Source organism: Rhamphochromis sp. 'chilingali' (assembly GCF_963969265.1).
Source record: "Rhamphochromis sp. 'chilingali' genome assembly, chromosome: 17".
Lineage (NCBI taxonomy): Eukaryota > Metazoa > Chordata > Actinopteri > Cichliformes > Cichlidae > Rhamphochromis > Rhamphochromis sp. 'chilingali'.
Window position 1 is genome coordinate 3,597,119 of NC_137944.1, and position 22,326 is coordinate 3,619,444.

Sequence of the window (22,326 nt, forward strand, 5' to 3'; positions counted from 1 at the left end):
CACCAGTGTGTGAATGTGAGAGTGAATGAATAGTGGCATTGTAAAGCGCTTTGAGGGTGTCGAAAAGCGCTAAATGCAATCCATTATTATTATCTCACCGGGCCTTTCTGTGTGGAATTTGCATGTTCCCCTGTGTTTGTGTGGGTTGTCTGCAGATAGTCCGGCTTCCTCTCACAGTCCAAAGACAGGCAATTAGTGGGGTTAGGTTAATTGATGATTCTTAAATGCCCAAGAGGTGAATGCAAGTGCGAATGGTTACCTGTCTCTCTGTGTCAGATTACCACACCTGTCCAGGATGTACCCTGCCGCTCACTCTATGGCAGCTGGGATAAGCTTCAGCCCCCTCATGACCCCATAAGGGCAAATGGAACGAATGAATGGATGGACTAGACATTCACTTGAAGCTCTGTGACAACAAATGCATCCAACTAATCTCCCAACATGGCAGAACAGAAAGGCATGTTGCTAGCTGAACAAGGAGATGTGTGTGTGATGTTTAGTGATACATGTTGTACCTTCTTCCATTCATGGCTCACAAGACATTTTATAGAGTAAAGTAATCAAGTTCCAGGTCGAGAAAGATTAGGTCCCAAAACCAAACAAGTAAGCAGGTCAGTATGAAGACGGGTAAAGTTCTAAGTTTATTTTTGAAACTATGACATTCCCCAAAGAAAGCAATATAAAGAGTAGCAATAAAATGTCCAGATATTTTAAAAAAGGAGACAAAATAACTATAAGGACACAAGGTAAACAATGCTCAACAACAATTTAATGGTGAAAAAAAAATGTCCCCAGTCACAATCAAGGCCACACATTACCAACAGATTTCTCGAGGAATAGGATGGGCCAAAAAAAGATTCCATCTCAGCAAACCTCAACTTAAGAGGTCAATCTGACCACTGCTACACACACACAGCACACACACGCCCGTTCAGCTATCTTAGTGAGGACCTTAATTGACATAATGGTTTCCCTAGCCCCTTACCCTAACCCTAACCATTAAAAATGAATGCCTAACCCTAACCATAACCTAATTGTAACCCTGACACTAAAACCACATTTTGAGCATCAAAAAGGCCTTAAAATGTGTGAGGTGTGTGTGTCCTCACAAGTGACTGTTGGTTCTCAAAATTATAGTAGAATGCAGATTTTGGTACTCACAAAGATAGCTAGACAGGAACACACACACACACAGTGACGGAGTGCCACTAGTAACTGGTTAAAAAGCTTACAGGATGTTGAAACTACATCCATTGTAGAAACCCATCTGTGAATTCAGCATATTGATAATTTAATATGAATTTACCTAAAGGTAACGTTTGAGTGTCACCCATGACTTGCATGAATCCTCATGACATCTGAAGTACAAGTATCAATATATTAATGCTGATTACAGCAGTGAATGTTTAAATGCAAAAAGTGGGATACAATTAACCCGTGTATAGCATATATTCAATGCTCACAAGATGTTTTGCAGAGTAAAATGTGCACTAGCTCAGGAAAGGCAAGGTACCATTAGCATGTACATTTACTGGATTAAAAATACTGGGGGCTGCCAGGTCTACCTCTCAGCCTCCTAGTAAAAATATCCATGATAATGAAAATCCCAAGAGAATTTCAGAAAAGTTGACATCTGACGTTGAGGTTAAGGTCACAGAGACTCAATCTGAGAGTTTTATTAGATGAATCCATGGTATGAATTTGAATTTCCCAGGTGACTTCCTTCTGAAGTTTTAGAAAACTTGACCTCTGACCTTAAGGTCAAGCTCACTGAGAGCTTGACCTAAAAGGTCTTGAAAGTCATTCAAGATTTTTTAGTAACTGCACCTAGGGTATGAATTTCAAAATCTGTTCAAGTGACCATGTTACTGACCAAGTCAGTGCCTTTTCAACCAAGTTCAACATCCTCACATGACGAGGGTTTACATTTCATAGTGTTTGAATTGTTGGCAAACAGACAAATACAAAAATTAGTTCTTTCTTGGAGGAAAAATCGAATTCATAACTTAGGCCATTTTTGTAACAGGGGCCACCATGCAAATGTTCAACCCCCCCCCAAAAAAAAAAAGAAAAAAAGAAAAACAACAACAACAACAACAACAAACTTGACATGTTAAAAATGTTGATGAGGAAAAATAGGGACATTAGTCTTGTGAAGCAAGAAGGCAGTTCTGGGCATATCCAAAGATAATTTACTTAACTGGATATTAAAGGCTGGATCCAGTGCCAGAAAACACACCAAGCAGCTGGCACTGGCCTGGAACCACAGAGTTGCTGAGCACTAAACTGGAATCAGTGACATCAGTTGTTATGGGGATGTAAATTTACCAGTGATGTGGATTCTGCTACTATGTAACATTCAGTTCTTTGTCAAAATAATGGATAGTTCTTGGAAGACACCAAGGCAGAAGTTGCCCCTTTATGGCACAGGAACCAGTAACAGTGGGTTTAGGTCTCAGAGCAGATGTGCTGAGACCTGAATCCAAAGTGTATCTCGATCTTTACAGAATGTCAGTCCTCACTTAGACTGTCACATATTGTCAGGCAGTTGTGCAGGAACTCTGCACGTGGAAGATGGTGCGAACATTCGCATTAACAGCAGCCATTCTATTTTCATTGCAGTGGAATCCAGGCTAAAGATATAAGGTATGTAGCTATGGCTCTACAACAACCGTGAATGGTTGCAAGCTGTCTGCTGCATGTCTGTTTGTTGTCTGCCTATATAATGACTTTTACATAGTTATAGACAGCAGCAGTCTGTTTTATGAGAGACTGCTGGTTTCTCAAAAATTGTAGTGGCTCTGATTTTTAAGGAATCTGTTTTGAGCCCCAGCCAGCAGGTGGCCTGGTAATGGATGCTTGGAGGTACCCATTTTATGTTATGGTTTTTCTTCCTGAAGAAGAAAAGAGTTATCTTATCTTATCTTATCTTATCTTATCTTATCTTAAAAACCATAACGAAGAAATGTCCTACAGCAGCGGTTCCAACAGTCGGAATGAGCCAATGTGCCTCAAACAGATTCTCTGGTACAAAAGAGAAGAAACAAATAAAATTAGAAAAAGAAAAACAGCAGAATAGCAAAAAAAACCAAACTGTTTGCTTTACTGGTTATGCAGTACAGCAAACTTTATAAACATGCAATGACCAACAAAACGGTCATTGCATGTTTATAAGGAAAACAAAATAGACACAGAATCTCTTCATTTTAGAGCAGAAATTGCGACATCTTATTGTGGTGGAGGTGTTTGTATGTCGTGATCCTAGGAGCTATGTGGTTGGGTCAATTTGCCATGATACGCTTTCCCAATTGTTCCTGGGTGAGGAGACCAATAAAGAGCAATTCAGAAACCATTGGTTTCTTTGCTGTCTAAGCAAAGAAACCAAGGAACAAGTCTACACTTGGGGGGAGGTTTCTGGGCTCTCACCCTGAAGCCAGGCCCGGGGAGTGGCCGCTGGCTGGGCCTTAGCCCGTGGGGCTGGAAACAGCTACATGGAGGTGAAAAAAACATGATCTTAACTGCTCAAAGGGATAGCTGAAGCGCTGACAATGGGGCCAGAGTTGTAATAACCTGGAGTTTTCCTTTTGCTAATCACAGTAACCCTATACTTCATTATATCTACAGAGTGTAACTTGAAAAAATGTCTTACCATGTTTTAGGCAATCACAACCTAAACTGTCCGTCTGCGTTTAAGTTAAGCAGCACACCATGAGCAACACACAGAGTTTAAGAAAGCCTTTCATTTCCTATAAAACTGTGACCTTTTTGGGATCAACAGTACAATTTGACCATATATTCATTATATTTCAGTAACCCTACATTTAAATTAATTTAATTTTGTGTCATTTAGATGAGGTTTGATTTGTTCTCTTCAATATGTTATAAAGTCAGCTATGGCAGCCTACCAGCTCTGTTCCCCATAGTGTAAACTATGGAATATTGCAGTTCAAAGAAACTAGGTGTTGTGAAGAATAGAATTCTCTAAAGTGAAGTCGTATTGAAAGCTGGCTAGATTATAATTTATGTCCCGGGACAGCAATATATCAGGGATGAGGGGGAATCCTGCCTGCATGGCCAGGACATGAGGAGCCAAAGTGAAGGGGACATCCCCGAGGAGATCTGGAAGAGTCGAATGTGCTTCCACTGCTCGAGGTCTCATCGTTGTCCCCGTGTTGTGTGAAGTTGCTGGGAACTTTGTGTCATACTGCGGATCTGGAGTTGAGCAGGACGACTATGAAGAAAAGGAGAGATGTTCCTTGTGAGTGTACAATGTTGAAACCAGTTTTGTGCAACATTCTGCCCGAATTCTGCCCTGAAGTTCAATTTATGTCTTATTCTGCTGGATAAGATTTAGATTACTGGGTTGTGTCAGACATTTGTGTTAATGTGGAGGCTCTGAATAGATGCATCTCACAGTTTTCTGTACAGTGAGACAATGGCGCAAACAGTAATTCACAAACATGCAGTTACAAGTATAATTAGAGTCTAAAGCAAAGTGCCCAATTAGACATAAAGCAGTCAATGCTAAAGTAGTGAGGCTTGGGAAGTAAATGTGAAATGATCAGAAGGCGAGCGATGAGGCTTCTGCTTAAGCTCAGTGTTAAAGGGCTTGAAGAGTGATCGTGGCATGCTGCTCACCTTTGATGCTTGCACTATGACATTTGTTGAGGGCTGTGTGACGTTCATGGTTTGCAGCTTCTGTCTCTGTTCTTCAACTGTCTCGGCTGGAGATCAAACAGGACAGACAGCTTAATGTTTACTAGAAACAAATACTGAAGAAACAAGAAGAAATAAGGCTTCTCACCCAAAAAAATATATATTCTATTCATTAATAAATATTTATTTACCTCATTTTCAAGATGCATGTGAACATGAAACATCATAATCAGCAAACACAATTAACAGCTATGGTATCAATTATAAAACAAACAAATTAATTAATTAATTAAAAAGTTAAATCATACATTCCCTCGTTCTTGAGTTAACGCGTTCAGAAGATTTTCAGAAAACTGGACCTCTGATTTTGAGGTAACAAATAAGGGAATTCAGAATTTGATGGCAGCAAGAGGTCTTAAAAGTCGGCAAAACTGGGAGACCAGTGTATAGCACAGAGTCACATTACAGGTCAGTAACGTGATTGGTACAAAAAGACCGTCACAGAAAAGTAAAGCTAGACAGAGATCCACCAATCTTCAAAAAACTACAATAAAGAGAAGCCAAAATGAGACAAATATGGCCTCTGTGTCGAGTCCTGTCAGTGCTCTTGCTGTATCGTTTTAAATTAACTAAAGGTTGCTCAGAGAGTTTATATGGAGAGTTTTTCTTTAAAAACCAACAAACAAAAAAGAATTACAGTAGTCCAAACTAGAGGTAAAAATGCATGAACAGGATGATATTGTGCAAATGGAAGAAAGCAGTCCTACAAATTTGTTTAATAAGCAAATTAAAGGACTTATCCTGGTCACAAACTACTCCAAGATGTCTCATAGTGTTACTAGAAGCCAAGGCAATGCAATACCTGGTTAGACACTGTGTTTCTGAGATTTTTTAGGTCTAAATACAATAACCTCAGTTTTATCTGAATTTATAATTAATTATAAATTATATAAATTACTTCTAATTTATAAATTAGAAATCATCCTCTCTTTGTCTTTAAGACATTCATGTAGTGTAACTAATTGGTATATGTCATCTGAATCTGGATCCTTAGCTGGGAGAAACTGGCACTAACAGCAGCATTTCTTTGTTTATCAAATGTGAAGCTGCTGTCAAAAATCACCCGCAGGTTTTGGAATTTTCCAAAGGGCCAACTTTGGAAAAGACTGAAATCCCCCTGGCTGCCTTTACTATCAAAGCTGAGGGGATAACAATTTGATGAAAGTGGTCAGAGTGCTAAAACAGAGCTAAGCAGATCATGATTATTCGTAATCAAAGACAAATAAAAAATACAAGTCTGATCAACTTGTTAGTAGAGAAATGTAGTCTGAGTAGAGGAAATGTCTATTCTAGTTGTCTAGATTTTGTGTGTATAGACTTGATCCATCATCAGCCCTTTTTACTCATGTCTGAGTTTGAGATGATAAGAACTGTGTGGCCGACCCATCATTATATTTTGGAACAAGAAAAACAGTGTTAAATGTTGGAAGGGTTAAACACAGAATTATGATGTGAATTATGTGAATTTGCTGAGAGTTAATTATGCTCAGTACTGATCAGCACATAATCAGTTAAATATAAAGATGTTTGAGTTTGGCTAAAATGATGAATAAGAATAAAAGTAAGAAAATAAAATAATGATTTTTTGAGACACGCCTAACTCAGACCTAACTGACAGCCTGTGTAGAAACAGCCTTGAGAGATGTGAGAGTGGCTGTGTGTGTGTGTGTGTGTGTGTGTGTGTGTGTGTGTGTGTGTGAGAGAGAGAGAAAGAGAGTGAATGAGAGCACATACAGGACACAACACGCTGATTTCTGGATGTCTGACTTTTAAAGTGTGTGATTTAGTGAAAGGGGGATTGTACTCAGTATATTGTGTTGAGTAAATTGTGGTTAACAAACACAGATTTTTAAAGCATTTAGACATAAAGGGAGTATGCTAAAGAACGTGCTAATAAAATCTGAACTGAATGAAATGTGAAGTAAATCTTATTGATATGTGACTGAATGATCAAATGTAATTAAATTTTCCATGTTAACAGAGAACGATAGAGAGAGAGATAAGGTGGGGCTGAAGATTAGTGAATCTTATGTAAACAACTGATGGGTTAAATAGATATTAGAGAGAGAGAGAGAAGGGTGGGGCGAGTGGGGCACATAACAAGTATAAACTGGGATGCCTGGAGGCGTTGGGGGTCAGTCTCCGGAGCCCTGCGTGATGAGCAGTTCAAAGGACTGGATTCCAGAAGTTTACCGTTGGAGATTCCAACAAAGGCGCCAAGGGGAGTTTGTCCACGGTGGACTCACAGATTGCATTTGGCCCTATTTCATCATTATGATCATCATCAGGGTTGGATTATAATTCTGAGAAGGATTTGAACTTCCATCGTTTTCTAAGTGGAAGTTGCAGCTTCTCAAGACTTCCAAGCTGTTACCTGCTTTGTTACCATCTTTGAGAAGATGTGGAATCTATCAAGGAAACCTGGTTTACTGATTATTCCCATTAACACAGAGCAGTGAAGTGGAGCACATCTTCAGTGCTGGAAGTGGCCACCACACCACCAACCTCTCTCCCCTCAAAGACAAGAACAAAACATGCATATAACCTTAAAGTGAGTTAATTAAATTAATAGAATTTAAGTGATTTGATTATTTTTTTTTAATGTTTTTCTTTTTATTATTTTATTGCTCCTGCCCAGCTGCTTTAATAAAAACCTGCAATTAAAGTCTAAACTGTCGACATTCCCTTTTTGACCCTTTGTGGAACAATAAAGGTATAAATCTAAGTATTAATCTATATTAGTCCAAATAGCTCTGATTCGCTGCTCAAGCCTTTCCAAGTAATATTTTCCCTTGGGCCTGTTGTATGGGCCTCTAAAACCAACTCAGATTAACAAGTGCCACAAACGACACGGGAGCTGCAATAACAGGTGTTACTTATAAGATCTGACCTGCAAGGCTACTCTGGTTTGTTCATATCAGGCCAAGCAGGGAAGACACTTGGACGTCAAGGGAGTCAGGCTGAGCAAGTGGCCTCAGCCACATTGACTCCAGAAACCTGCACTATCTGGGTACGGATAACAGGATCAGGGATTAGATGTTTTAATGAGACAGCTGGAATCAACTTTCTGTATAGGGGTTTTGTGGGTCTACTGATCAATAGGGGATGACATTTAAAAGAGGAGTGAGTGTCAGGAAGTCCAAAAGGTACCACTTCTGTTTTTTCTCTCTTTTTTTTAAACTAATGGAGTATTAAGAGTTAAAAAGAGTATTGGACTTAAAAATGGATCCTTGGGGGATCCCACAAGTGAGGCGAGCAGGTGTTGAAGAAAACTCAATTAACCTGACAGAAAGCTTCTGTCTGTTAAATAACATCTAAACCATCAAAAGCAGTGACTCAACACAGCTCTCTAGTCTAGAGATTAGGATAACTGTCTCAGCACTTAGGTCTAAAAGCGTGAGAATCGCCCAAGTCGGTAATTAATAAATGACCATTAAAAACTTTTAAAAGTGCTTGTGCTGTGCTATGATGTGGTTTGAAACCAGACTGAAATGTGACACTATTAGCTTTCAGAAAAGCCTAAAGCTAGTGGAAGACAACTTTCTATAGCACCTTAGAGAGAAAGAGCAATTTAGAGATCTATCTAAATTGTGCGTTCTGTGCGTTCACATTTGCAGTTTTGTCTTGTTATACAATATTTAAAATTTTAAAACAACAAACAAAACATTTTTGGAAATATTTGTGGGTGTTTTCTTGTTTGTTTGCTTTTTGTACCACTTGAACAGTGGCCCTCACAAGAGGTGACAGTGCCAGCAGTGGCTCACAACTCATTTAAGTTTGAGACACCAGTCAGTAAAACTGTGTGTAGGCTCTACATAAGAGCAATGCACAACACCACTGGTCTTTTGTCATGCAGTACATGCTACAGGGTATGATGATGGTTGAAAGGAACAAAACACACAACTCCAACCACATTCATCCAGAAATGCCTATACTATTATATATTGTACATATATTTATTAGTTTGAATGAATGTAGCCATTCTTGTATTTTGCTTGTTTACATTATTGTATTTGCACAACTCTGTTGCTTGTGAAGCTCGCACACAAGAATTTCACTCACATGTGCTGTACCAATGTACCTGCACATGTGATGTGACAATAAAAGTGATTTGATTTGATTTGACATTCTGGAGTTGTGAGTTCATTTTAACATTACAGTGCTTCCTGTCAGAGGTGCATACCTGTATGTGAATGTGCAGATAACCATACATCACTAAGAAAAACTCTTAAAAATTTGTAAAACAAGTTGTAAACTTCAGCTTTATATATAGTTTCATTTTAATATGTTCCTTACCAACAATAACAAATCCTCCATCTACTTCCTTGTCTGGGGTTGACTTCTTTGAGTCCTTACGCAGTCCAAACAAGCTCCACATGATAAACCTGTGTAAAGAAAAACCCAAAAACAGAAGAAGCAATAGGTTAGATCAGTGCTTCCCAAACTTTTTCCAGCCACGTACCCCTTGAGACATGTCACCCTCAGCCGCATACCCCCTACTACGAACGACTCTTAATTAGTGTCTATAAATACATTGCAATATCGCATGCATAAAGATAAATACTGCACAGTCGATTATTTCTCACCACCAAATGAATTTATCAATATTTTTTAGTAATGACAGAGTTTTAATAACAAACTTTACTACTTAATACTAGCAGTGTATCAAAGGATTTATTAGAATTCACTTTTTTGTCGAGAGCATAAAGGCCATGAACTTTCATTAAACAGAACTTTATTTAATGTGATGGATGTGCTTGAGCAGAGGCACACAGCTCTTCAATGTTTGGCTCAATTTGGGAAAGGCTGAGTCTTAAATCGTTTTCCACACAAAGTCTTGCTCTGTATTTTGTTTTCATGTTTGTTAAAGCAGAAAATCCCTTTTCGCATAAGTATGTGGTGGCGAAAGGCATCAGAGTCTTGACAGCGCGCTTAGCCAGCGCGGGCTGTTCAGTGCGCAGCCCTATCCAGAAATCCGCCAGGTTCTTTTGAGCGTGTTCAACTTTTAGAGATCCATCTGTGGCGATTTCAATTAGGCTCTCCTGGTCAGACGGTGATAACGAAGTAGGCACGGCGGTGAACGGGTGACGTATCCAATCATTTGAGCCGTCCGTCTCTGGGAAGTATCGGCGTAACTGCACCGCCAGCTCCTCAAGGTGCACGTTACATTCGCGCTTTACACTTTTAGATAGTGTGAGATCATTAGAGCACAGAAAATCATGCAGCACAGGAAAGACTTCAGTGTTGTTTGTATCCAAGCAGTTCTTCCAAAGGTTTAACTTCTTTATCATGGCCTCAACTTTATCTTGAACATTGAATATAGTTGCAGAAACGCCTTGTAATCCGAGATTGAGCTCGTTCAGACGAGAAAATATATCACACAGATAAGCCAGGCAGGTAAGGTACTCTTCATCATGCAAATGTTCAGACAGCTCAAAGGGATGGTTACTGAAGAAAACTTTAAGTTCATCCCTCAACTCAAAGAAACGGGTCAGCACTTTCCCTCTAGATAGCCAGCGAACCTCTGTGTGGAGTAATAATGTCTCATGCTCGCTGCCCATCTCATTGCACAACGCAGCAAATAAGCGGGAGTTCAGCGGCCTGGCTTTCACAAAGTTAACCATTTTTACACTCGTGTCCAAAACATGTTTCAAACGGACAGGTATTCCCTTTGCAGCAAGAGCCTCTCGGTGGATGCTGCAGTGTACCCAGGAGGCATCTGGCGCGACTGCTTGCACACGCGAAACCACACCTCCGTGTCTCCCAGTCATGGCCCGTGCGCCATCAGTACAGATGCCAACACATCTGTCCCACACGAGTCCATGTGTGTTCATGAATGTGTCCAGCTTTTGAAAAATATCTGCAGCAGTTGTCCTTTGTTCCAGCGGTTTACAGAACAGCATGTCCTCCTTGATGGTTCCTTCATGAATGTAGCGCACATATACGAGAAGATGCGCCAGGCCAGCCACATCCGTGGACTCATCTAGCTGTATTGCATAACATTCACTGTGGCGTATGTGCAGAAGTAGCTGCTGTAAAACATTTTCTGACATTGCATTGATGCGCCGTAAGACAGTATTGTTTGATGATGGAATGGACTGTATCGTCTTTTTTGCCTTTTCCCCCAACATTGTCCCTACCATATCTAAAGCAGCAGGGAGAATGAGGTCCTCCACAATAGTGTGGGGTTTGTTGTTTTTAGCCACTCTGTAACTGACCATGTAAGATGCTTGTAGTCTGTTTTTATTCATAAGATCTGGCACCTGAATGCAGGTTTTACTTGTTGAAAGTGATTTTAGCTGTCGCTCAAAATATTCCCTTGGTTTATTTTTCAAATGGGGATGATTTGTCTCTAAATGTCTGCGCAAAAGTGAAGGTTTCATTGAGTTCTGAGACAATACTTTTGCACAAATAACACACTGTGGCCGGGAAAATCCACCAATATTTATACACGTAAACCCCAGCGAAATATAATTGTCATCATATTTGCGCTTCTTTGATGAGGTTGTGTTACAGTCCGTGCTGTCATGCTTTCTCCCACTTTGACGCTCCGCATCAGACACTTCATCACTTTCCACATGGCTGGCTCCAGCTATGCTAGCCACTTGGCTAGTAACCACAGATACATCCCTGCTAGCACTGCTAGCATCCAAATCTGACGAACACATTGTTGTTGAACAATCACCTGTGCGGTCACTGGAAAATGCATCTTCAGATATGAGCTTATTGGTTGTTGTGGCCGGTGTCTCTGTGGTAGGGCCTTTTTTTCTTGTTAACCACTTGTCCATTTTCGCGCTGCACTGAATGCTTGGAGGCAACTTCAACTGTTAGGTGTCAGTCATTTGGGCAAATCACGCCCATGTATTTTGTCAGAGCTATTTTTTTGCTGAACACCAGAGGGTGGTATATAGTCATGTATTTGACAGGCAAAAAAAACTGCATTAGCGCAAATTTCGGCTTTTAAAACTTTTGATCCCCACTCCAACCCCAACCCACGCGTACCCCCTACAGCCACTTGCGTACCCCCGAGGGTACGCGTACGGTAGTTTGGGAACTACTGGGTTAGATGAAGAGCCAGTGCATTATACGTTTCGCATTCATTCATTTTATCATGCTTACTGTCGAGAAAGCATAACAACAGACTGATTCACTCGAAGTTCAAATGTCAGTAAACAGAAACAGCAACCTTCAGGTTGTTATCTGAAGGTTAGTTTTGTAGAAGCTTCAGGGAACCCTTAGGAATGTTCTCAGGTTTTTACATAACCTGAGAAAAGTTTTAGGATTGTGCTTTAGTTTCTTGTGTGGTATGCAAATGCAAGTGATAAATGTAATAATGTCATGAAAAAATATACCCATGTCTTTGAATAACTCAGTTAACTGAGGAGACAGTTTCCCCCTTTTTCTTTGTTTGAAATCACTGAATTTGCTACTAGACATTTAAATCTGTAAGTTCTACCACTTCTACCACAGTCAGGTAGTGTACCAATTTTTAGTCTAGAAAAGGGTCTCCCAGCACACCCTCAAAATATGTTTGGATGTGCCAGGTCTGGAATTCCAACATGTGAGTTCACAGGCATTACCTTCAGAACAACAAGGGTAACATTTTAAGGGAAAACTGCTTAAATTTAACTATTTTTGGTGCTGCTAATTTAACAAGTTGATGATTCTGTCATGTGTTCCTTACTTTGTGTGTTTTGGTGCAGCCCTGAAGGTGTACCTATCTGTGACTTTTACCAGTGTGAGAGCAGCAGCACAGAATCCTTAATATTTGTTTAAAGATAAATGTCTCTCTGTTGGCACCTATGAATTCCAGCAAACAAATAGCACTACAGAGTACACTATTTGCACTTGTAAAAAAATGTATTCCTCATCCCAGCTTAATGGTCGCCTTCTTTTTTTTTGGCTGCTCCCTCTTTTAGGGATTTTAACAACAGATCATCTGCCTCTATCTCACTCTATACCCAGCATCCTCTGCTGTCACACCCATTCCAATGTTAAGAAACACAATTTTTCTTTTTCATTTAGCCTCTGAAACTGGATTCAAACTGAAAACCTTCAGTTGATCTACCTTTTAGGCTATACCTGTTACTTGTAGCTGTCCACCCTAACACAGCAGGCTTTAAAACTAGCTCTGATCCAAAAAGCAGAATCCATTCTTATTGGAATGCAACCAATATTGTTCTTTTTTTCTACTTTGAAGTCAAATGGTCTGCTATTGAAGAGGTCTGACTATGTATCCCATACATATCAGGTATATCACTGTTTACAGAAGATCTCAAGGAGCCGCGTGACAGGAAGAACACGAGATAGAAATGAGTCCTTCAGCAAGTCATCTAAAAATACTTCCTCATAAAGACATCTACTACACCACACCGTAACTTCGCCACGATATATGCATCCGGTTCTGTCATTCACTTATCGTTCTGCCATGCCTAGATGTTCTGCCACACAGAATATATCTTTCTACCCGCCTTTATATAATATATATAATTTATCAACATCCATTCTTTGACTTGAGCAGCCACACTGTGCTACTAAACCACTGTGTTGTTACACCATAACTATTATAGGCTGACATTTCATGTGATCAGTGCTGTGAATATCTGTTAGTGACAAATAAATTCATTAATAGAAATTACAGAAATATTGCACTTGCATTTGTTCAAAGTTTATGCTGGTTGAACTGCAGCAAACATTTAGAGAAGCAACCAGGAAAATATTAAACAAATATATTAAGAAATGATTTTATGCTGAAGAGTGAGTGCAGGTAACGTATTTCGGTTCTGGATCCCATCTTTGGGCCATTGTTTTGTCTCAATCCAGTTTATTTTTTTCCAGTCATTGTATTGGAACCACAAAAATAAAAATACATTATGCGTAGTGAACCACAGTATATTTCATTCGGTATCTCCAATGTGTGGAATCCCATTTTGAAAGACGCATCTCTTTAACTTCACAGAAGTCTGCTAACGACTTGTGAAATGTGTATTCTGCTGAGATCTCACTACATATTTACAGTCTCGGTGCTCTACAGGACTATTGCCTGATATTATCAAGAATGGAGTTTCGCTAAAAAAAAAACGTTCACAGAACGTCCTTGTTTGTTGAGACTTCACATCTTTGTTCTGAAAACTGACGATAAACGTCAAATCCGTTCTACACATAATTTAGTCAAAGAGAAAGCCAAGGCGAACGACGTTGAATCACTTTAAACAAACGGGCGTATTTAAGGTTTTCATGGGCATATGAATGTAGAAATGCATCACAACTTATTAGTGATACATTTCTTTTAAAGTGACCCTGGTCGCTGTCTACCCTTCGGTCGTGTTTTGAGAGCCCAAACAACAGCCATGGCTCTATAGAAAGTGAAAATGGCACTCTTACTATCGTTACTTGTCGAATTCAGAAAGCCTTAATAAAGTCAGTTCTTGTTCCTTTAGTGTTTACTGCCAGTTATTGGTGCCACTCGTTTACTTCCTGTTCGTGTTACCTTCGCTCAGCATTACAAAAAATATCAGAATATTCTATCATATTTTCGCCCTTTAGGATCACCCGAGTTATTATGACGGTGAATTCACTGACCTTAAAGCGGTCCTTGTCCACGTAGAAATTATCAGTGTTCTTTTTTTGTAAAATTCGTGCTGTCAGCAATATGTAGCGGAATGATTCGTTGTCGTTTCCGCGGAAGAAAATGTTAGAGCACAACGGATATGGCTTGGAAAAATGAGAGGCGCTTGTTTTGTATTCCCCTTTGGCCGTAATTTCAAGTGCCGCGTTTTTTCATGTAATGTGGGTAAGCCGCCCGCCTGAGCTGCGCCTTTGTACTAAAGGTCAGGACTACGCGTTTCCCGCGCTGTGTTGCGCTGTCGAAGGTCCAGGAACGTGAAAGAAGCTAACTGTAAAGATGGCAAGTCTACTGGACGCTTCTAAACCAAGAATAAACTGCTCTATGCTGTCACAGCACATTGGCAGAGGTGTCTGCTTCGTTGGGCGCGTTGAAAAGGTGGGTTTGGCTGGTGCTAGTTAAACTATTTTTAACAATTATAAATATGGATTAACCTACACCTGCATATATGCACTGGCCCACTCTGTTAACAGCAAGGACATAAAGTATTAGTTTTGCTTTTCTTGACCAGGTTCACCCAACAGGAAAAACGTTCAGTGTGTCTGATGGAGAAGGAAAGAGCGCTACGGTAGAATTGAACGAACCTGTGAGTACTGCCATAATTTATGGCATCAGTTTGCCTACACGTTTCAGGGTGAGCGGTGCTGGTGGTACGAAGTATGTGGTACAACTGGTCTGTGGACCACTCTTGTTTGCTTGTACCGTTGTTGTTGGTCATATTCTCCGCGTAGGAGCTTCGCTCGCCGCCGCATCGTCATCACACAGTCACTTCTATTTATGCCTGCCCGCACAGGGAGTCGCTGCAGTATTCTGAACGACGTGTCGGATAAGCTCAACTATACAGCTGTGACTGTAATTATGAGGGGAGATTTCAGTGTTAATGATCAATTCCTAGATAGATTTCCTCCCAAATACAGCACTCATAACTTTATTCTGTCATAGTTATGTAGTTAGTCACAGTATGTTTCTTTCCGTGGTCAACACTACACATTTAATCAGTGATGGGAATAAGAGCGTGGGGAACATCACAAGCCTGATACCTGCAAGCTTGCCCATATAGAAAAAATATATATAAATCTTATAAAGTTTGTATCTGTCTTGTGTGAAACTTGTATGAAAAGCATACAAGAGTGAAAACAGATATAAGATCCCTTGAAAAATTATATAATGAAACTTGTATGTTTTGGATACTTACTAAAACAATATATGAAAGTAATGAGAAAGTGGCCACTTTCATGAGTAAATCATAAGTTTTTACTATTTCTTTTCCATATGGGCCTTTATCTTATAGTGGACAGAAATTATATTTTGAAGAAGCACCAATAATTTATGTCCCATCTTATTTGATGCAGAATACCTGATTGTTCTGAATAGTTTGAAATGGTTGTTAGAAAAATGCATTGGCTGCATTTTTAGGTAAATAGCTGCATTTAACTTTGTTGTTTGCAAAAACTGTGCATAGGTTTTTAAAATGTACAATTTCTGTTTGCATTTCAAGTTATGAAAATGATTTGTTAAACAGTAAAAAAACGTAACTCTTCTACTCGGATTTTATGTTTTTAAGTCTGATTTTTAGATTATTGTGCTAATACAGAATGCCAAAATGGAAAAACTAACTGTAAATTCAGACATGTGAGGTTGTGCTGAAAAGAATGATACCAAACAAGCCAAGATAAACAGTTTTTAAAGGTGAAATTTAGAGGTAAATGAAAAGTAGTCAGAAACAGCCAATTATACCCTGGACCCCACAGGGTTAAACTTTTTTTTTTAAAAGTAATGCTATAGTTACTTTACCAAGTAATTAGTTACTTTTAGAATATAGTAACTGAGTTACTAATTCACTTACTTTTTTAAAGAAGTAACTATTACTAATTACCTTTGCAAAGTAACTTGCCCAACACTGCATTTAACAAAGAGCATATCAATAAAAAAAAGCAAGAATTCACGAGACAAAATAAAAGAACTGAAATTAAAAAGGGTGCTCTTTTGTGCTTATAACATATAAAAATTGAAACAAACAAACAAATCAGTTAAGATACATCAAGCATATTCGATATATCCGCCCACCCGTAGTTGGTTGCAGTTGATAGACTCACATTAGTTTATGTTAGCTAACTAATAAGAGAACAGTGGAGTCAAGGAGACTAAAACAAAAAACAGTCTACAGGGGTCAGTGTGGGCTGCCCATGGCTGCAACAATGAGTTTTCTGTTAAGAAACCTACTCTAGCAGGGGAAAGAAGTATGTCCTATTTCAGGCAAGAATGAAATTCAATTAGAGCATTAAGGATTAAGAGGATTAAGGATTACTGGACAAATGAGTACAGACCAAGCCTTGATTGCTAAAGATGTAGCTTTGCTTTATTATATTAATCTGCCTACATCTATATTGTTTTAAAAGTATATTAAAATATAAATAAATTTAACTGAATTGAAAGTCTTGAGCAGAGATTGTTGACTTTCAATAAACACAGGGGGGATTAAAATATTAATGCAAAATGAAGGTGGAGTGTTGGCAAAATGGCTGGTTTAAAATTTCATTCAGAAACTTTCAATAACTATTTGGTTCTTTTCTTAGCTTGAAGAAGAGCTGAGTGGCATTGTGGAGGTCATTGGTATGGTGTCCAGCAAAGGAGTAATAACCACCACCACATACAACATCCTACGAGAGGACAAAGGCATTCCCTTTGGTACGTCTCTCTAGACTGATTGAGTAAAGTTTTGTTCCTGATCTGTGACTCACAGTGTGCTGTGTCTGCTTATCCCACAGATTTGGAGCTGTATAATGAAGCCCTGAAGGTCATTCACGACTTTCCTCAGTACTACCCGTTTGAAGTGGCTGCAAGTGGATGAAGATTGGCTTCATTGTTTTTGTGTCTCATTTTACATGTTGGAGAGAATAGTGTGGTACAAAATATTTGCATTAAAATGAAAACCTTTGTTAATCACATGTCACTGAAGGTTCTTTTTTTATGATAAACTGTAAAATAAGTGGGTAATACTTTATGTACTCAAATATAAACAAATTTAAAAGACACAATAGAGTGACAGCAACAGCAGAATTTCATGTCCACAGTGGCACAGACTGGAATTTACAGCACTGACACTTGAATGGGAAGTGTTCAGCTGGCTAATTTTACTCTTGTCAGTTTCAGCTAGTTTCACATTATGTTTAGCTGAGCTTTCAAACCAATCGGAGAGTAGAATGCGTTACACTTCATAATTCATTTGTAATACATTTTCTTGGCAGCACAAGAACTAAGAGTCATAAAAAGGTTAAATGTAGAGACAAAATATAGAAGCTGAATGGCTTAACCAGGGGTCAGCAACCTTTAACACCCAAAGAGCCATTTGGAGCCAGTTTCCACGCAAAAGAAAACACTGGGAGCCGCAAATACTTTTTGACATCTAAAATGAAGATAACACTGTATATATTGTTTTTTACATTTATGCTTTGTGTGAACAACTAAGGTGTGCTGCTTATGAAATCCATGAAGTGCTACAGAGAAAATGACATTTTATTTATGTAATTAACACATTTTGAACTGAAAGAAATATAACAAAAGGAAAGCTGAACTAAAATGATCCAGCAAACAAAAACTGTTGTGAGCCGCCACCCTTATATCGGCTTTTGGAGCCTTGACCTGACTTTTAAAAAATAATTGAAGAAAAAAACATTCTGCCTAAAAATGTATTTTACCTGGTTAATGTGTGTGGCGGGGCGTGGTCTGCAGCGCCGCTGCAGGGGAGGCGACGCACCTGAGCTGCACCCGCAATCACGCCTCGTCGCCTTAACGTCTGTGCTCTCTCTGCTGTTGTGTTGGTGTGTGTCGGGCTGTGAGCTGAAAAGCTACAGCCGGCTGTATGCGTACAGCAACCGTGTGTGAAAAGTGGTCAATAAAGAGATGCTGAAAAGCGTGTTCATGGAAACATCGTCGGGCCTGCCGTGATATGTTTACAATGAGACTTCTGCTCCTGAACCTCTGCGCACAGCGTCTGCAAATCGGGGCTGTACGAAGTCACTTCATCTTTACGCAGGACTGTAAGCTGTCATCTGTGAGGCGTGAGCGTGTTTGTTTTTAACATAGTTCACGGTGAAGAACAGCTGCTGACATGATGTGGATCCGAAGATCCATAACTGGCCTACCTGGGGTTGAAAGTCTCGATAAAGGCACGCCGTTTCGGCGGATACACCGGCTTCCGCGAGTGTGACGCTTATTTTGAGCGATGAAAAAAATAATAGAATATAATTTTATTTTTATATTTCAATATCACAATAATCTTCCAGTTTAGAACTACAAGTTAAAAAAACAGAACTAACATAAATAAAATACAGCCAATTACTTCTAATTTATTTTCCCAAACCACGCGGAACCGCAGTATAAGGACTAAGGAGCCGCAGGTTGCCGACCCCTGGGTTTAACAAACCCAGTTGCTAACAGGAAAAGAAATTGCGTCGAGGTAATTGTATTGGAAAGGAGTGGAATAGCCATTTTAAATGTTTTGCTGCTGCGATACATTTAGTCTCAGTTTTAGCAAAGTTCTGTATTGCTCTACATTCCTTATTACTAAAATTACTGTTGTAACAAATTTCCAAAGCTAGGCTAGGATAAATAAAATATTTTTTTGCCTTCTTTCTACACTCCCCCCACCCACCCCCCCAACAGCAGCCAAAAACAGTAAACACTTCTGTTATGAGCGTACTTGGCAGCAGAGGACAGTATAATCAGAGAATTTACCCTGAACAGAGAAGTGTTACAGAGGCATGGGCCAAAAGTACCTAAAAATAACGGGTTCTGTTATGTTGAAAAATATTTTTTGGGTGCAACAAATGATGGGAGCATAGAAGCTAAAGTGAAGACCTGTAATATGAACACATATTGGTTGTTTGGTTCCAGAACAACTGTTCTCTGAACAGTTCTAATAATAATGGATTGCATTTATAGTGCTTTTCGAGGCCCTCAAAGCGCTTTACAATTCCACTATTCATTCACTCACATTCACGCACTGGTGAAGGCAAACCACAGTCGTAGCCACAGCTGCCCTGGGGCAGACTGACAGAAGCGAGGCTGCCATATCGCGCCATCAGCCCCGATTTGACAGCAAGTAAGATCAGTATTAAAGCAAGTAGGCCAGTTTAAACAGGTAGGTTTTGAGCTGTGACTTAAAAAGGAAATCTATATTTCTATCTATATTTATATAAGAGTGTACATATATATATATATATATATATATATATATATATATATATATATATATATATATATATATATATATATATATATATACCCCCGCTCACCCCTGTGGGCGGTCAATCCTTCAAGCTCAGGTCCTGTACCAGAGACCTGGGAGCTTCAGGGTATATATTTATATATATAAATATATATTTCTTAAGACTGAAGGAAGTGAGTTTCAGAGCCGAGGAGCAGAGTGACAGAAAGCTCTGTTCCCCACAGTGATGACACGAGCAGAAGGAACAACAAGATGAGTGACAGACGAAGATCTGTGAGAGCAGGAAACAGTGGTGATATGAAGCAGATCACAGAGATGAGGGGTAAGGTTATGGATGCACTTACATATGAGATGTAAGATTTTAAAGTTTATCCTTGCTTCTATGGGCAACCAGTGAAGCTATTGAAGAAATGGGATAATATGGTCTCTTAAGGGAGTACGAGTTATGACCCGAGCTGCAGAATTCTGAAGAAGTTGAATTTTATGGAGGGACTTACTGGGGAGACCAAATAAGAGGGAGTTGCAATAATCGATCTGGGAAGTAATAAGACTATGGATGAGGATGGCAGCAGCATGGGGAGTAAGGAAGGGACGAAGTCGGTTAATGTTACGTAAGTGATAGTATGCAGAAAGGGTTATGTAATTGATGTGAGACTGAAATGAGAGAGTACTGTCAAGTATGACACCCAAACTCAAACCCGTAAGTATTTGGACAGCGATTCAGATTTTTGTAGTTTTGACAATCAAGTGAAAATTGGTTAAAATGTGGTTGAAAGGTTTAAATGGTGATCACAGGAAGAATGCTAGAAACACGTTTTTCTTCCACTCAGCCTGAGCTCACATCTCTGCAACGGCTCCTCCTCTTTGCTGCGTGTAAACAGACTCCAGCTCCATGTTAAACTGCCAGAGTCATCATCACTGCTGCTGTTGTGTTATTAATGTTTTTGTTTAAAACTGGCAGCTGCTTTCTGTTCACACGCTTTTGGGTCAGGTGGGGGGGGAGGATGCTGGACAGACATGGCACACCCAAATGTATTGTGAGGGTGCTGGGAATGCCTAGCAGAGGCCCCAGTTCAGGAAATCTTCAACTCCCACCTCCGAAAGAAGTTCAACAGGGAGGGAGTGAGGGAGGCTTAGGACATTGAGTCAGAATGGACAATGTTTTGCACCTCCATACCTGTTAATCTACGTCCCTACCCAGACCTATGGGCATATGCTTTGGGTAGTGATCGAAAGAACAAGACTGCGGATACAAGCAGCAGAAATGTTCCTTCACCTGGGGGTGGGTGGCTTCTGGCTGGCTCAGAGTAGAGCTGCTGCACGTCCACGTCAAAAAGAGCCAGTTGGGGTGGGCACCTCCCAGGTGAGGTTTTCCAGGCATGTTCCACCGGGAGGAGGCCCCAGAGACCCAGGACAAACTGGAGTTCCCCTGGGTAAAGTGGAGCAGGTGGCTGGGGACAGGGGGTCTGGATTCTTTGCTTAGGCTGCTCTCCTTGTGACCTGGCTACAGATAAGTGGAAGAAAATGGATGGATGGAATTATTGTTTGTTTGTATTAAATTTGCAATATTGTTTTGGCAACAGTGTATTAATGCAGCTTGATTGTCATTCTTTTTTCCTTGTTTTTTGTTTTTTCCTTTTCTGGAAATGATCATGGGAAGCTGCAATAATGCTCCCCAGGAGCCAGAGGCAGACAGATCCAGGAGATCCGGGTCATCCGCAGCCCCCAGGACTACTGAAAACATAACAGTACATCTCAGCAACAACTGCACATCTAATCCCAGCAGGAAAATGAGGGAGGGCACCCACGGCCAAATTGTGTGAGAGAGATAACAAGGAGCCGACCAGAGCCAGCCGCCCTGGCACAACCTGAGAACAGGGCACTAGGTGCTCAAATAACCAGCCAGCGTCCAGCAGCACCCAAACCACCAGTGGACCTTCGTCCCGGGCAGGGTGTATGAAACAGGGATGCAGGAAGACACCCCCCCCCCCCCCCACCCCCCCCCCCCCACGTCACTCATTGTTGAAAGTGATATCTTGAGTGGGTCTGTTGGTGAGTGTGAGTGTATAAAGTGTACTGGATGAGTATGACAGTGTGCTATTAAAGTTGGGAGGGAGGGGTTGTTGACATGAGATGTGTCGCAGTAAATGTGTTGTTTGAGACTTTACTTGTAACTTAACAATAAATACTTTTTATATTGATCGTATCAAATACAGAGTTATGGGAAACTTAAACTTAGTTTCAAAATAATTAAATATGACTCTTGGTTTAAGGTTATTGCTGTTTTAAATTGTGTAACATATAAATAGAAGATTTTAATTAGATAAAATAGTGGTGCTATACATGGTCCAAAACTGGGCTGATTTAACTGCATCATAAGAAGTGTTTTTACTAATTTTTTAAATCATACTTACAGTGTTCATATTGATTAAGTGTTGTACTAGAAGTCTCTTGAGTTCAAAGTTAATAAAATGTAAAATGATTAAGTTGCATTCAATTTGTATCAAGCAAATGTAAAAGTCTTAATGTCTTGATGCATGATCGATCATCCAGTAAATCCCAAAGGTTGATTCTGTTCATCTGGACGTTTTCAGTGGGAGAAACATTTCGTCACTCATCCAAGTGACATCTTCAGAATATTACGTAACTGCAAATTATGTTTTTTTTTTATTTAGTTGAACTTCAAACCCATAAATCATGTTATTCCTAGTATTGTGTATTCGCTAAGGGCTAAGTCTGATTTGCTCAATTAAAG

The 22,326-nt window shown here is 39.8% G+C and overlaps 2 protein-coding genes across 2 annotated transcripts; one reads left to right on the plus strand and one right to left on the minus strand.

Moving 5' to 3' along the window:
* Window positions 1–747: 747 nt before the first annotated feature.
* On the minus strand, window positions 748–14,440 carry umad1 (UBAP1-MVB12-associated (UMA) domain containing 1). The gene is made up of 4 exons (XM_080863776.1): window positions 14,299–14,440; window positions 9,013–9,101; window positions 4,639–4,724; window positions 748–4,231 (listed from the first exon to the last, which is right to left on the minus strand). Exons 2-4 carry the CDS (start codon window positions 9,092–9,094, stop codon window positions 3,956–3,958), a joined length of 444 nt encoding a protein of 147 aa, XP_080719902.1. The 5' UTR covers window positions 9,095–9,101; window positions 14,299–14,440; the 3' UTR covers window positions 748–3,955.
* A 121-nt stretch (window positions 14,441–14,561) lies between these two features.
* Window positions 14,562–17,284, plus strand: rpa3 (replication protein A3). The gene is made up of 4 exons (XM_080863775.1): window positions 14,562–14,719; window positions 14,853–14,927; window positions 16,918–17,029; window positions 17,110–17,284. The coding sequence occupies exons 1-4, from the start codon at window positions 14,621–14,623 to the stop codon at window positions 17,190–17,192; spliced, it is 369 nt and encodes a 122-aa protein (XP_080719901.1). The 5' UTR covers window positions 14,562–14,620; the 3' UTR covers window positions 17,193–17,284.
* The last annotated feature ends 5,042 nt before the right edge of the window (window positions 17,285–22,326 follow it).